Genomic DNA, 15,275 nt, shown 5'->3' on the forward strand with positions numbered 1-15,275 from the left:
TACGGCCCATAGATCTGTTAAATCCTCAACAGTCCTTGATGTGTCTGTTATACCCATTTTACGGATGGGGGGATGGAGGCACAGAGAGGAGGTTGAACTTCAGTTCTCAGACCTGTGCTGCCAGGAGTGAGCAACTGAAGCCAGGCACATCCTCCGCAGGATGTGGGGGCAGCACGGCCCACTCATTCCGCCCTCCTCCTTCTCTGGCAACCCTTGGGGGTCCCATGCCTTCCTCTCTACACGCATGCCAGTCCAGGACTCACCAGGCAACACATGAAGGACCACCTGCAGGGACTCTGTGGCGGGGGCTGAAGATTCCTCTAAGAACTGCTTTGCCACGCTGGCTGAGATCTCTGATGGGCTGGCTGCAGTGGAGCTATTTGGGTCCCACCAGAGGGGCAGCCAGGACCAGGTGGCTGCAGGTAAAAGAGACTGCAGGTCTAGGTGGTCCAATGCCCACGCTGGAGCCAAGGTTCAAGATCTGGGGGAGGGGATGGCTGCAGGGCAGCAGCTCAAATCAGTTTCACCCACTTGAGTATCATCCCAGCTGCCATCTTAGGAGCCATTCCCATACCCAATGTGGGCCTTGTGACCCACTATTTACAGACATGGAGCATGAAGCTGGCGAGTTCTGCTGCCATCTGCCCACAATTACATGCAGTTGGGAGCTAAGGAACTCGGACTCGAACATGCAAACTAGGGCCCTCTCAGAGATATTTCAAGGTTTGAGTTGCTTTACGGCAAAACTCAAATCATAGCAAATGGTATTAAAAGGAGAAATTTCTCTTTGCCTTCCAGGAGCTACCTTTTGTCTGTGTGAGACCTGGCTGTGTGTAATCAGACTTGCATAAGTGGGCTCACCCCTCTGGCACGATTCCCACTTCTTTTACTATTTGGGCTCCTAACCCTTTTACCACGCTGCCTCTAAGAGAGATTCTCTCAACCTAGAGGGCCTGGGGCAAAACAAGAAAAGGAAAGAAGAACTTTGGGTTTGTAAGAGGAGTGGAATTTAAGGTATTCATTCATTAAGTGTTTGCTGAGTGCTTCCTGCAGACCCAGCCCGGCATTGGAGGCCAGGGGTGGTGGGGAGGAGGCAAACCTCCCACCTCGGAGGTCCGAGTGGCTGGGGGGACAGAGCGCCAAGCCCCAAGAGACTGTCTGGGACTCCAGGAGAGTCCTGTTCTACGGGGGACAAGCCAGAACAGCTCCCCAGAGGTCATGTGAAAGTGGGGGGAGAGGAGTGGGTGAGCCAGGCTCCCTGCGCCCTCAGCCCTCTGGAGCAGGCAGAAGCAGCAGCACCCCCCACACACACAGGAGTGGGTGGTATAAGGAGGTGGGACCGAGCTTTGGAAGGCACCCACCAGATTGACTCACAGGCCATCAGAAAAGATGGATTCTCCTGCCCTTGTCTCCAGCATGCCATGTTCAGCTCCTGCTGCCGCCCAGGCTGGATGTCATGGGACGAGTTAACCTTGAGGTACGCAGCTGCCAGGCGGGGAGGGGGCTCAGCTCAGGGACAGGGAGGGCAGGAGGAGGAGCTGCCACCCGGTCACCCCAACTTGTAGGGGGAGCCCCATGCGCCCAGACCTTACCGAGCAGCGTGGCTAGAGCGCCGAGCAGAAATCCACCGGGAGCAGCCATAGCGAGGAGAAGGCCTTCCCCATTCCCACGAGGCTCCTTAAATTGGCCTGAAGGAGGCTGGGCAAGGAACCGGCCTCACCTGGGGCAGGGCCGAGCTGCGCTCAGCTCAGATACCTCTACGTCCCTTCACCTGCCACACACCACCACCAACCCTTCCTGCAGAACCTACTGATTTTAGCCAAGACTCCAAATCCCTCCTCACTCACACAGGGTGTAGGATGGACAGTGAGAGTGAAAGCCTACTGCGGGGTCACTGCAGAGCAGCTTACTTTCTCTCTGCAGGCAGCCATCGGGGTGGCACTGGCTGCCCAAGGCGGCAACAGAGACCGTGAAACGCCACGCTTAGCACATGCCTGCTGACAGCGAGAGCTCTGTCTGTCTAGTGCAGTTCCTAATATAACTTATGTGGACAGTTTAATTGAACACCATAAGTACATGGAACCTTGAGTAGGGCATGAGATTTTGTAGGTTTGCCCAGAGTGGTGCCCCAATAAATCCCAGAGTGATTTGAACAGTGAATTAAAAAGTATTTGCAAAGTCCCCTTGGGGGAATGGGGAGAAGGGGGGAAAATTCAACTTCTCCAAGTGGAGAATTCTTGATATTCTCACAAGCAGTGGGGACAACCAAAACAATAGGCTGAGCCCTCAATCTTGGGATTTGTTCATTTGAAACTTATCCCCGCAAAGGATAGGCTAAGCCTACTTAAAATTAAGCCTCTGAGTCACCCGCAGAGAACCTCTTTTGTTGCTCAGATGTGGCCTCTTTCTCTCAGCCAACACAACAAGCAAACTCACTGCCCTCCTCCCCTCTACGTGGGACATGATTCCCAGGGGTGTGGACCTTCCTGGCAACGTGGGACAGAAATCCTAGAAAGAGCTGGGACTTAGCACCAAGGGAGTGAGAAAACCTTCACAACAAAAAGGGGGAAGAGCGAAATGAGACAAAGTGTCAGTGGCTGAGAGATTCCAAACAGAGTCGAGAGGGTACTCTGGAGGTTATTCTTATGCATTATATAGATATCACCTTTTTAGTTAAGGTATATTGGAGAGGGTGGAGGAAAGTGCCTGAAAATGTAGAGCTGTGTTCCAGTAGCCATGTTTATTGAAGATGATTGTATAATGATATGGCTTTCGCAATGTGACTGTGTGATTGTGAAAACCTTGTGTCTGATGCTCCTTTCATCTACCTATGGACAGACAAGTAAAACATATGGATTCAAAATAAATAAATAATAGGGGGAACAAATGTTAAAATAAATTTAGTCGACTGAAATGTTAGTGATCAATGAAAGGGAGTGGTAAGGGTATAGAAAAAAAATAGAGGAAACCAAGGCTAAAATATATTGGGTAGATGGAAATACTAGCAGTCAATGAGAAGGAAGAATAAGGGGTATGGTATGCATGAGTTTTTTTCTTTTTTCTTTTTATTTCTTTTTCTGAATTGATGCAAATGTTCTAAGAAATGATCATGGTGATGAAAATAAAACTGTGTGATGATATTGCGAGTTATTGATTATATACCAAGAATGGGATGATCATATGGTAAGAATGTTTGTGTTTATATATTGTTATGTTTTAAAAAATTTAAAAAAAAATAAAATGGGATACCAACACCTTTAAAAAAAAAAAAAAAGAGCTCCGTCCGTGCTCACCGCTGGTGTCCTCAGCTGACTCACCCAAGTGGAGGGGGTGAATGTGATGGTGAAGGGTGTCTTACCTCCAAGAGGATCCTAACCAGGGAAAGGGGTAGAGAAGGGTTCGTGGAGAAGGTACCATTAGAGCTGGGAAAGCACTCGACAGACAGAAATGGGGGGCGTGTACCCCTGGCAGATGGCAGGGGGTGCTGGATGTGCAGGCTCCATGCAGAGAATGGCAAGCAGTCAGGGGACACAAGAAGGGGGCAGGTACGTTTTGTGGTGAGAGAGGAGCCTGCCAAGTCCGGAGGCTCTGAATGCCAACTGGCTCCGGAGGGCCATAGGGAGCCACGGAAGGTATCAGAGTGAAGGAGGCACTTGGGGGAATTCAGCCACCAGCATGATCAAATTGGAATGCCCCTTGTATGCAATGGGTTTTTAAGGAGTGCTTGAGTTTATTTTGTATAAACAAGACCCCAATGATGACCTCAGGGTGATCTCTTGGGACAATTATCCAATTATTTCCTCAGAATAAATTCTTTGGAGTGGAATCACTGGACCCTAGGGTTGGCATATTTTATATCCGTGCTAGTCACAGATGGAACAATTCAATATTTGCCCTCAAAGGGGATGCCTTTTGCCAAAGTAATAATGACCCATATTTGTGGAGCTCTGTGAGCCCTGCCCTGGCCTAGTGCTTTTAGAGCAATTTCTCCTGTACTCATCCCAGAAGTTTCAGGAAATTATCACTAGAAGTTATCTTATTTTACAGCGGAGGAAACTAAAACTCAGAGAGGTTAGGTAACTCACCCAAGGTCATACAGCCTGCGTGTAGAGGGTCATGGCTGGAAGACTGCAGGCACAGAAGCAGTTTACGGCCCTGGTTCCATCCCATCCCCAACCCCAGGGGCCGGTGACCCCCGAGTCTCAGAAACTGGGTGCCTCTTCCAAGAAACAGGGACCTACCAATACCCGTTTCTTGACGTTGTTGTATAGATTAAATGAGCCACGTCACATGAAGCGCTTAGCACAAGAGCTGGCGCTAACAGATATTATTATGAACAACCCCGGAGGCGGTTTAAACAACAGGCCCTGTGGGCACATTGGAGATGTGCTGCCCCCTTGTGGGGATGCTGAGCATTGCGTGGAGCTGGCCATTGCCAGGACCCAACTCCCAGCCCGCCAAGACCCAAAGAGCTGCGGGTGGAAAAAGAACGTCTCTCTTCCCGCATCGTGGCAGGGGTCGGCCTCACTTTCTTAAGTGGGGGGCTTGGAGAGTGAGAACCGCCTCAGGGCAGAAGGGAATAATGATTTCCAATCATGCCACGCATCCGCCACCTCCTGTCTGATTGCTCTCTTTGTACCCATTTCCCACCCATCAAATGACCACTACCTAGGAAAGAGTCCAGCTGGAGAGGGGGGGCTTCCCACCTCATGGGAGATGGGGTGCTTGGAGGAGACATTCCAGTTCCACAGAGGTGCCCCCTAGAGTTATCAGATAAAATCCAGGATGGCCAGTTAAATTTGAATTTAATGAATAATTTTTTAGTGTAAGTATGTCCCGTGCAGTATTAGAAGTATGAATTTTTTTTTTCACCTAAATACAAATCTGGCAAACCTACCCCGAAGGACTAGAGGAGAGGCCGGGGCTGGGCTGCCTGGGAGTGGGAAACTACCCACTCTGTGCCTGATGCTTCGGGCTTCTCTTTTCAGTCCTCACAAGCCTGAGGGAGGAGCCCCTGTCACCTCCCCCTGGCCACCAGCTCACAGCTGAGACCACCTTTGTATTCAAAGGTGTACAGTTGTTGTGCACAGAGCAGATGTCAGGCCTGGGGGTGGCAGCTGGGGCTGCACACTCCAGGACAGTCACGGGGCTAAGACAGAAGGGGAGACCTCTACCCTTCCCCACAGTCATGGAGGAAGCATTTAGCACTCAAGGCGCAGAGAGAGCCCAGCCTCCCCCAGGCAGACCACCGGTTTGGAGGAAGGCACATGCTGCCACCCCTCACTCCACCAGCCCGAGACCCCCACACCCAGGGACACTGGGCCGTAGGAGGCCCACCACTGCTTCTGTTTGGGGAGCCTCATTGCCCCAGCGGTTCCCCAGGAAAACCACAAAAGCCAAAGCCGTTGGCAAATCTCTCTTTATTGGAAAGTCCTGGAGGGTATGGGGCTGTTTAGACCCTGCTGCCTGGCAGCGGGTGGAGATGCAGAAGCCCAGAGGCTAGAAGACAAAGTCACCCCACCCCGGATAGTTTTAAGTCACCACCCCTAACACACAAACACACATCTAACCTGGTATCTGCCCACCAACGTGAATTAAGAAGGAATATATGAAGCTATTTATTCCAAGGAGAGAAAACACAAAACATTGTTTATACTATAGTGTGAGTGACTACAAGTCCCCTCTCTTCTCCCTAACTGTCTCAGAAGGGCACATCTCAGGAGTGGTAAGGGCAGAGATGAGGATGTCCCCAAGTATCTGTATTATAGATTAGACTAGAAGCTCAAAAGTGGAAACCAATCTAAAGCTCTCATTTTATACTTGGGGAAGCTGAGGCCCAGAGACCAAAGGGATTTGCCCGAGATCACACACAGTAGATGGGTCTCTAGACAGGGATCCGGAGGTGGGATCCCTGGCTGATCAATGGATTACTTCTGTGGTTCACGAGGCCTATGTCAGCTTCCTTAAGAGTCTTTGGTGGCAAAATGGTGCCTTCCACAGGCCAGCTACCCAGGATTATAATGATTTTGGGGGCCAGCCCCTTCCCCTAGTTGAGAGACCCCTCCCTCCAAACCAGCGGCTCCTACCTGCCAGGGTCCTGCAATGGAGTGACTGGGGGTGCGGGCAGGTAACCCTACAACAGTTACATGTGCTCAGGGAGACATTAACCAGGAGTTCCCACCTATAGGAATGTTTTGGGTGGGGCACCGGACGGTCTAAGTCAATGCACGAGACTCGGGGCCCCTAGGGGCCAGGCATGCAATTTGCAGGTCAAGAAACTGAGGCTCGTAAAAATTCTGTGACTTGCCCACGCCGACACGTCAGAGCCAGAGCTGGAATTCAAACCTGTGTCTGGGTCAGAGCCCAAAGTCCCCATTCCCAACCCACCTTCCACTGCCCGCTCTGGGGTCTGGGCATGTAGGTTGGACCGACTGGCCACGGGGAACTATTGCAGGACAACTACAGGCTTTTTGGAAAGTTCATTTGAGACACACTGAGCCTCAGTTTCCTCCCCCGCCAAAACCCCACCTCCCAGGTAACTAAGTCAGGTCACATGTATCAGTAATAGGCATTTGACATATCTTCCGTGAATATGGCCCACCTGTTGGTGTCACTGTAGAAGGAACAGGCCTTCTTGGTGCAATCAGGGAGAAACTTCGGGTCCCAGACCTGCAGCTGGGAATGGACATAAACCTATAGGGACAGAGACCCCAGGCTGAGGCATCTTGGGGAGGTGGAGTTGAGGCTGGGAGGCAGACTCTGAAGTCACCTGCTTCCTTCCACTCCCATCATCAGGATTGCCAGTAAAGCCAAAGGCCTGGAAGGAGAGCTCCAGTCTCTCGGGGACCTCTCAGGGCAGGAATGAGGAATATGAGTCCTTGCCATCCACCAGACACCTGGAAGACCCAGGTTGGAGGTCAAGAGGGCTCAGGGACAACCCTGAGTTAAGGTCTGGTCCCAGCCCTCCTGCAACACCATCACACACCATCATTTGTTGAGAATCCTGCATGCCAGGCGCTGAGCTAAGCATCACCCCATTCAATTCACACGACAGTGCTCTGAAGATTCTGGCATTATCCCCCTTTCATAGAGGGGCAAACAGGCAACAGAGATTAAGGAGCTGGTAAAGGGCCACTCAAGAATTCCAAGATGGCACCATCTGGGCATCTGTCTTCTAGCCTTGGAGAGGTTCTCAGCCCCAGTCCCAGGCCTCCCAGAGATGCCACCCACTAGACAGTGCCCATCCTCCCCCAGGTCCAGCACCCATGATGCCTGATGAGGCTGTAGGGTGCAGAAGCCACTTCCAGATCCCGGCTGGAGCTGGCCACACACTCGTCCACATACAGCTGCAGAGGCTGGTGGGAACTGCCGTCCACAGCAAATTCCACCTGGAGAGCTCTGAGTCCAGGAAAACGGTACTGACATTAGCAGGGTCTGGAGCTTCCAGCACAGCCCCTACCTGGGCTAGAATAAAAACTTGAAGCCCAAAGAATGGAGACATGTTCCTAGGGCCAAGCAGCAAGGGAAAACAGGCAAAGCTGGGACAAGGCCATCTGCAGCCCAGTGCCCTGTCTACCCTGGCCCCTGCCTCACCAGGAGCAGCCCAGCTCAGAACTGGAGGCACAGGAGCCCCTGAGCCTGAGGCCCTTCCCCCTGGGGTACTGCCATTGCCCAGGGATCGCCCCTACCTGTGGGAAGGGCCAAAGCAGGCCAAAGCCTCACACTGAAGTCCAGCTGTCCAACCTCAGCCAAGGAGCCAGGGACCAAGGAGGCTGGGGGTGACATAGGGGCTTCTGGGCTGGCAGATAAATAAGAAGGGCTTAAGGCAAGTCTGGCATGTCAGGGGGCCCAGAAAAAAATAAAGCACACCAAAGGCCTATGCAAGGCCCCAGGGTAGCCCAGCCGGAGAAGAGGACAGAGGAGACGTGGCCAGGAAAACCTAGCAATTCCAAGTTCAGACTCACACCGAAGAGCTCATACCAAAGAGGGCCCATGATGTCAGTGCCTGTGTTTTCCCCATCCAGTCCGTACTCTGCAGGACCTCCAGGGCTGCAGGCCTGGAGACAGGCCAAGGGTGCTAGGTAGGGCTCACCGCTTGAATGTGCAACTAATTCGATGGCCTAAGATGGCAACAGGGAGCTGTTCCCAGTGCCTAGACGGGTGTGCATAGACCAGGTCAGCTAAGAATCCCACCATCTTCCCTGAAATCTGCGGGGGGTTGGGGGGAGGGGAGGAGGGCACAGTATAGGGGCTTTATAAGGCAGTGGAGACCACGATACGTACATCCCCAGCTTAGCTCCCACCTCGCTGTGTTGCCTTGAAGTTACTCAAACCCCTTGGGCCTCAGTTTCCCACCTAGGATTACCTCAAGGTCACTTTCAGCTTAAAAGTCTGTTCTTTGGGGAATGATGTGCTAAACTGCCTTTTGGTGGGAATTTCCCTTCCATGACCCTCAGTTTCTTCATCTGGAAAAATGGGGATAATGGTTCTACCTCTCTCAGGGGGCTGCTGAGGATGCAAAGAACAAACGCAGGCAAAGGGCATGTTGCAATCACGAGTATGATACCTCATGCCCTTGGCTACCACAATGTGTCACAATCCAGGCCTCGGATTCTTTTAGAGAAAGACACTGAGGCTCAGAGAGGCCGTGACTTGCCCAAGGACACACAGCAAGTCCATAGGACCTGACTCTACCCATTTCTCCAGGCCAGACACCCTGGTTCTGAGCCCGGCCCCCTTGAATCTCCCAGGTACCTGGAGGCTCCCAAAAGCCTTGTCCCCTTGAGCTTCAACAGCTCCCTCACCAGTCGGGTGAAGCCACAAGTCTTGAATGAGGCAACAAAGATCACGTGGCCAGGTATGACAGGTTCCTGGGTGGGCAAGCAGGTGCCGAGATGCAGGTGGTGGGCGTGATGCTGGGGTCCCCTCCTCACGGCCAGGAGGACGTCTGTCTCATTGCATCCCTGCAGGAAGCTGTCCCCCAGAAGTCCAGCACGGGCTGGCACAGGCAGAGAAGAGCCCTAGTAAGAGCAATTCCGCACCCAACATCCCCACCCCATACCCCCAGCTCCTGTTCACTCCACTGCATCTCCAGAATGGAGGGGTAAGTGGGGTACCCAAGGGCCAGGAGTGCCACTGTGGGAGGGGACTAAGGGGTAACCATGGAAGGGGCATTGGAGTTGGGCATGAGGATGCTCAGAGTGGGGCAAGGGGAAAAGGATTTCCAGCAGAGGAACAACACGTACGGAAGCTCAGGGGTACAGGACGGCCAGGGCTGGGGACCGAGACCAGGGCAGGGCTCAGGGCTTTGGATAAAGCCCAAGAGCACCAAAGCCTGAATCTGGTTGAGTCCCAAGCATGGATGCTGCGGAGTGAGTGAGCAGGAAATCAGTGAGAGGCCCGAGGAGACACACGAGGACCAGGTGTGGATGAGCCCGGGTCACAGGCTAGGCTGGGGCATTTGGCATGCGAGAAGAGGGGTGGCTGGGAAAGGGGGAATTGGTGGGAGGTTTGGGAGAATGCTGGACTGGAGTGGGGTGTGCGGGGCACACACCTGAGCAAGGTGAGGGAGTTGGGGAGGAGGGATAGGGAGGAGCGGGGAGAGAACAGGAGATTGGACAGGTGAGGTCGTGGTGGCTGAAGCACCTTTCCTGCCCCCTCCCCTGGGGGCCCCCAGCCCAAGAGAGGCCATAAGACTCACCCTGCAGGTGCTGAAAATATATGATAATTAATATTTAAAAATTTCAACTTATGTGTGAGACTAAAGCAAAAAATGTTTATTTGATACAAAATTTATATTTTGACTAGTGCATTTCCTAATATGACTTATGTAGACAGCTTAATTGAACACCATAAGTACATGGAAGCTTGAATAGGACATGAGATTTTGTTGGTTTTCCAGAGTGATGCCCCGATAAATCCCAGAGTGATTTGAACAGTGAATAAAAAAGTATTTGCAAAGTCCCCTTTGGGGAATGGTGAGAACGAGGGAAAATTCAACCTCCCCCATTGAATTCTTGATATTCTCACAAGCAGTGTGGACAACTAAAGCTATAGGCTGAGCCCCCAATCTTGGGGTTTGTTCATATGAAACTTAACCCCACAAAGGATAGGTCAAGCCTACTTAAAATTAGGCCTAAGAGTCACCCCCAGAGAACCTCTTTTGTTGCTCAGATGTGGCTTCTCTCTCCAGCCAACATAACAAGCAAACTCACCACCCTCCCTCTGTCTACATGGGACATGACTTCCAGGGGTGTGGACCTTCCTGGCAACATGGGACAGAAATCCTAGAATGAGCTGAGACTCAGCATCAAGGGATTGAGAAAACCTTCTTGACCAGAAGGGGGAAGAGTGAAATGAGACAAAGTGTCAATGGCTGAGAGATTCCAGAGTGGAGAGGTTATCCTGGAGGTTATTCTTACACATTAAGTAGATATCACCTTGTTATTCAAGACATAATGGAGAGGCTGGAGGGAACTGCCTGAAAATGTAGAGCTGTGTTCCAGTAGCCATGTTTCTTGATGATGATTGCATAATGATAAGAGCTTTCACAATGTGACTGTGTGATTGTGAAAACCTTGTGTCTGGTGCTCCTTTTATCTACCTTGTCAACAAACGAGTAGAACATATGGAATAAAAATAAATAATAGGGGGAACAAATGTTAAAATTAATTTAGTTTGAAATGCTAGTGATCAATGAAAGGGAGGGGTAAGGGGTATGGTATGTATGAATTTTTTTTCTGTTTTCATTTTATTTCTTTTTCTGAATAGATGCAAATGTTCCAAGAAATGATCATGATGATGACTATGCAACTATGTGATGATATTGTGAATTACTGATTATATATGTAGAACGGAATGATCAAAATAGGAATGTTTGCATTTGTTTGGTGTTTTTTGGTATTTAAAAAAAATTTTTAAAAAAAAGACTCACCCTGCAGTTGCAGACACCCTCAGAGCAGGAGCCACCTCCCCAGCGCCCCCATCCTGCCTCACGAAGGGACTGCCCATCTGACTGCACAGGGTGGGTTTTGCCCATCTGACTACACCTGGGCAGAGGGGTGGAGCTAGGGACCTGTCAGGGTGTGATTTACAGCTTGTAGTCAGGCTGAATGAGAGGGGCCTCTGCCTGCCTCTATCCCGTGCTCCGCCCCTGCCTTGATCTGGACTGAGCCCTCTCCCTCCCCTTCCCTTCCCCTCCTGAGCTATGGGCTGCCACAAAAAAGTGCTGGCCCAGAAGCAGGAAGGAATCGCCCCCTTTGGCACCCCCAGGCTCAGCAGCTCAAGGGAACCACACAATGCTCATTCTGGGGGCTGCCTTTGCCATCTCGGCACCTTCAGAATCAGGTGGCATCTACCTGACTGCCTCCCCTCCGGGCTTGCAGAAAGAAGGATTTCCTGCCCCATGATGGGCTGGAAGCACAATAGCAGAATCCCATGCATCTGCAGGGCAGTGTCAGTGGACTGGAGGGTACCAGACAGGTCCAATACAAGGGCCCAAGAGGGATGGTGGCTGGAAAAGCTGGCCTCCTCTTCTGAGGGCCCCGAGCCCTGCTCCCCACTGCCCCGTCCCCCGCTTATCCCCAACAGAAAAAGAGAAGAAAACTCAACTTCTTAAGACTTTATTGGGCCCCTGGGGAGAGTCTGGCCAGGCCCCAGAAGCCCCAGCACCAACAGACACTGGCCAGAGGATCGGTCCTTAAGCACCCCTGTCACGGCATTCTCGTGCTTCATAAGTGCCATCCCACTCTGTCCAGCCACCCTGCCATGGGTGACTCAGCCAAGCAGCTGGGAGTCTTGGGTCTCCGGCTCACCAAGTGATCTTAGGTACATCCTTTGCCTTCACTGGGCTTCAGCCATCAGTTGGGAGGATGTTACTTTCCTGTTAAAAGGCCACAGTCACTTAGTATCATGAATTCCATGGAAGGAGACAGGGTTCAGGTCCTGCCTTTGTCTGTGACTTGCTGAAGCCCCTGCTCCTCTAGGCCTGGGTCTCTTGCAGGAATAAGTTTCTTGGGTGCCAGGGCCCAGGACCCTGTGGAGTCAAGCATTCGTATCACCTGGCAGGAGGAAGAAGTTGGCATGGAGCAGGGAGTGGGCAACCCATAGGCTGGGTATTGGGGTAGGGTCAGGAGGAGCTGGGCTTCTCCAGCGATGGGTACAGCTTGCGCAGGCTGGAGTCCAGGAGGAAGTCCACGGACCTGTGGGGAATAGAAAGTGGTGAGGAGGACGGGAAGCAGGAAGCCAGAGTGAGGGGAACAACTGGATGCAATCTATGAAGGCCATCCAGATGAAAATAGCCTGTCCTACTCCCCCTCTCTCCTGACACACACACACACACACACATGCACACACACACACACACACCTTGGGCTAACTGGGGAAGCCAGTATCAAAACTCCAGGGTGGTAGCCATTCTCCTCCTCTTTGTTCAGCTGGGTAAACTGAGGCACAGAAAGGGTAAAGGACTCAAGGCCTCAGAGTCAACTATGTTTCCCTGGGGTAATAACTCCTCCTCCCACTCTGTGTTGGTCTGTTTGGGTTGACACCATCTCTGGCTCTAAGAGCAGACACAGGACCCAAGCCTGGACATTCAGAAAAGGGAAATTGGTTCAGGGCGGGTACCAAGAAGGACCAATGACAGCACTCCTTGGAATTTTTGCTGTCACAATTATAAAGCTTCCCATGGGTCTTGCTATGCTTTGGGATGTAAGCTGGGAGCTGCTGGGGCGATCCCTGCTACCACAAGGGGAGAGTTAGAGAAGCCAGCACAGAGTGGGATAGGGCAGTGAGAAGGGCAGTAGGAAGGGGAGACCCAGATCCCTAATGACATCATCTCAGTGCCTAGATCCAGCCATACCTGAAAGCAACACAACCCTGCACTTTTCAGTTCATGAGACGATTAGTTCTTACTTTACTTAACCCTGCTTAGTTGGGCTTCTGTCACCAGTAGACCTCAACTCCATTCCTTCCAAGATACACCTCTCCTGCCTAACTCTGGCTGTTGCTAATACTAGAGTTTCTTGCTGGGGATTTACTCGTCCTATGTCCCATACCCTCAAGGCACTCCTGTTCCTTTACTGCCAAAGTACCTGCCAGATCATACATACAACAAGAGCACAGACAGTCGTTTATACCTCAGGGGCCCCAAGTGCCAGCGTGACCTCTGCTGCCAGTTCTGTGCAAAGTGGGGGAGCTCCACACCTCTCTGAGCTTCTCTCCACTTCCATAGTGTGGATAATCCATGAGGCTGGGAGAGGCACCCACCTGTCAATGGGATGGATGATGACAGGAATGGCCAGCAGCCCCAGCGTGGTAGTGGTCCACTTGCGGATGGCCAGGGGCCAGCGGGTGGCAGTGCCCAGGACATAGAGGGAGGCAGCACACACGCGGTTGATTGTGAAGCCTGGGATGGCCACAGAGGCCAGAGCCTGCCACACAAAGGTGTCCACCACGGCGACAGTCACCCTGGTGCCACGGCCTGCCTCGGGACCTGGTACCTGTGGGAAGAGGGAGCACTGACTCCAGCTGAGGCAGAGGCAGGAAATACTGTGGACAAGGGACAAGAGCCTAGACCAGGGAGGGGGGAAGTGGCCAATGCCCATGAGGGAGGGAGTATAACCAGGCAATGCTGGGTTATGGACAATGCCACATGGAGAGCCAAGGGATCAACAATCCTACAATCAAGACTGCAGTGTAGACTACACCATAAGCAAGGTTGTGGGCATGGACTGTCCCACAGGGTGGGGGGTGGGGGCTAACACTCACGGTTCCCGCCTTCTTGCCCTTGTGGATGGCATCGGCCACCACGTAGGAACTGGACACACCGTAGCTCAGCCACACCACAGCTGCTGGCACCAAGGAGCGGAAAGCCTCCCCCACCTCATTGGCGTAGCCTGGGCCAGAGAAGACAACATTTCACTCCCCAGCCCATGGACTGTTCTATTCCTAGAGCTGTGTGACCTTAGGCAGGTATCTTTACATCTCTGAGCCTCGGTCCCCTGGCCTGTAAAATGGGGCCGATGCTGCCCACCTCCACTCCAAGGTCATTGCGGGAGGGCTGAACAGTCACCATAATGATGACTCATTTATGCCCTGGCCTTCCTAGCCCAGGTGCTAGAAGCACCTGCAGTGATGGGGGCACAGCCAGCCAGGGAAACTGATCACCAGCAGCTTTATATGCTTTATCTCATTTCACCTTTACAACTGTTACTCAAAGACGGAAGTCCTCATCTTTACCCTGTCTTGCCTAGGAAGAAACTGAGGCTCAGGCTCAGCCAGTGAGTGGCCATGGGAGTTCAGGGTCGCAGACTCCACGGTCAGTGCTCTGGCATACCAGAGGCAGCAGCCCACTCGCTCACCACCACCCCCCCTCTCCTCGTCGCCCGGGTTTGAACCTCCCAGCCCTGGGAGGCCTGACCTACAAGAGATCCGGAGGGCAGAGCTGGGCTCACCAGCGCTGTGTGACCTTGGGCAAGTAACTAGCCCTCTCTGAACCCAATGTCTGGCTAAGGCAGAATGAAAACTAAGACTCTCCTCCAGGTCCACCATCGGCGTCCGGCGACCCCTGCTTCCCCAGGAACAAGACAGGAGCTTTACAACGCGTCCTTGGCCCTGAGCTCACCTAGGTACCGCACCCAAGTGTCCCGGTAGAGGTCGCGGTCGGCGTCTCGCGGCAGCGGCTCGGGCATGGCGTTCCCGCCGCGGTCCCGGCCCCTGCAGCCACGCTGCCGCCTCGGCCTCTACTAGCGCGCCTAACCGCCGCTGCGGGACCCACGGCCGAAGGTCCCGGGCTGAAGGGCAAGTCGCGCCGTCCCAGCCCGCAGGGAACGTCTGCAAATACTTCCTCTCGCTCGGGATTTTAACCGATTGATTTTCTCCGCCCCTTTACCAAGACTGACGACGGATTTTGGAGCCAAAGGGGGGACCACACTTTCTAGCTATGTGACCTCAGGCGAGGGTCAGTCTCTATTTATCTGGATCTCATTTTATTCGTCTGTAAAATGAGAATGAGGACAGTGTCCACTCTCTAGAACTGTTGCGATTTTACTACGGAACCGGCTGGTGGCTAAGGACTCTAGACTGAGCACATCATCAAACCCTCCCACACGCCCGGGACCCACCGTCTTAACAGATGAGGAAATAGAGGCCCAGAAAAGGTGGGCTATTTTCCCAGGTCACACAGCCACGAAGGGATTGAGCCAGGATTTGAATCCAGCCAACGGGGGCTCCAGATCCGCTGCTCTTAAGGCGAGCTCAGGAAATGAGACCGAGGG

The 15,275-nt window shown here is 52.6% G+C and overlaps 1 protein-coding gene across 4 annotated transcripts; it reads right to left on the minus strand.

The window, feature by feature from the left end:
• Window positions 1-11,605: 11,605 nt before the first annotated feature.
• Window positions 11,606-15,065, minus strand: MTFP1 (mitochondrial fission process 1). Of its 4 annotated transcripts, none has more exons than XR_013175774.1 (5): window positions 14,624-14,814; window positions 13,768-13,895; window positions 13,267-13,499; window positions 12,060-12,200; window positions 11,606-11,881 (listed from the first exon to the last, which is right to left on the minus strand). XR_013175774.1 is itself a non-coding variant. In XM_077160570.1 (5 exons), exons 1-5 carry the CDS (start codon window positions 14,688-14,690, stop codon window positions 11,852-11,854), a joined length of 729 nt encoding a protein of 242 aa, XP_077016685.1. In that variant the 5' UTR covers window positions 14,691-15,065; the 3' UTR covers window positions 11,606-11,851. The 4 variants fall into 4 exon arrangements, 3 of the variants coding, with proteins under 3 accessions (XP_077016685.1, XP_077016684.1, XP_077016686.1); XM_077160570.1 differs by having other exon boundaries at window positions 13,137-13,499; window positions 14,624-15,065; XM_077160569.1 differs by having other exon boundaries at window positions 11,606-12,200; window positions 13,137-13,499; window positions 14,624-14,816.
• Window positions 15,066-15,275: the final 210 nt, after the last annotated feature.

This window comes from Tamandua tetradactyla, chromosome 5 (genome assembly GCF_023851605.1).
Source record: "Tamandua tetradactyla isolate mTamTet1 chromosome 5, mTamTet1.pri, whole genome shotgun sequence".
NCBI lineage: Eukaryota > Metazoa > Chordata > Mammalia > Pilosa > Myrmecophagidae > Tamandua > Tamandua tetradactyla.

What these genes read in the sequence shown, in the direction of transcription:
- MTFP1 (XM_077160569.1), bottom strand. Translation starts at nt 14,690, where the DNA reads ATGCCCGAGCCGCTGCCGCGAGACGCCGACCGCGACCTCTACCGGGAC. An exon ending in CACTTGGGTGCGGTACCTAG is followed by an intron (nt 13,896 to 14,623) that starts GTGAGCTCAGGG and finishes TCTCTGGCCCAG; the next exon opens with GCTACGCCAATGAGGTGGGG. An exon ending in AGGGCAAGAAGGCGGGAACC is followed by an intron (nt 13,500 to 13,767) that starts GTGAGTGTTAGC and finishes CTCTTCCCACAG; the next exon opens with GTACCAGGTCCCGAGGCAGG.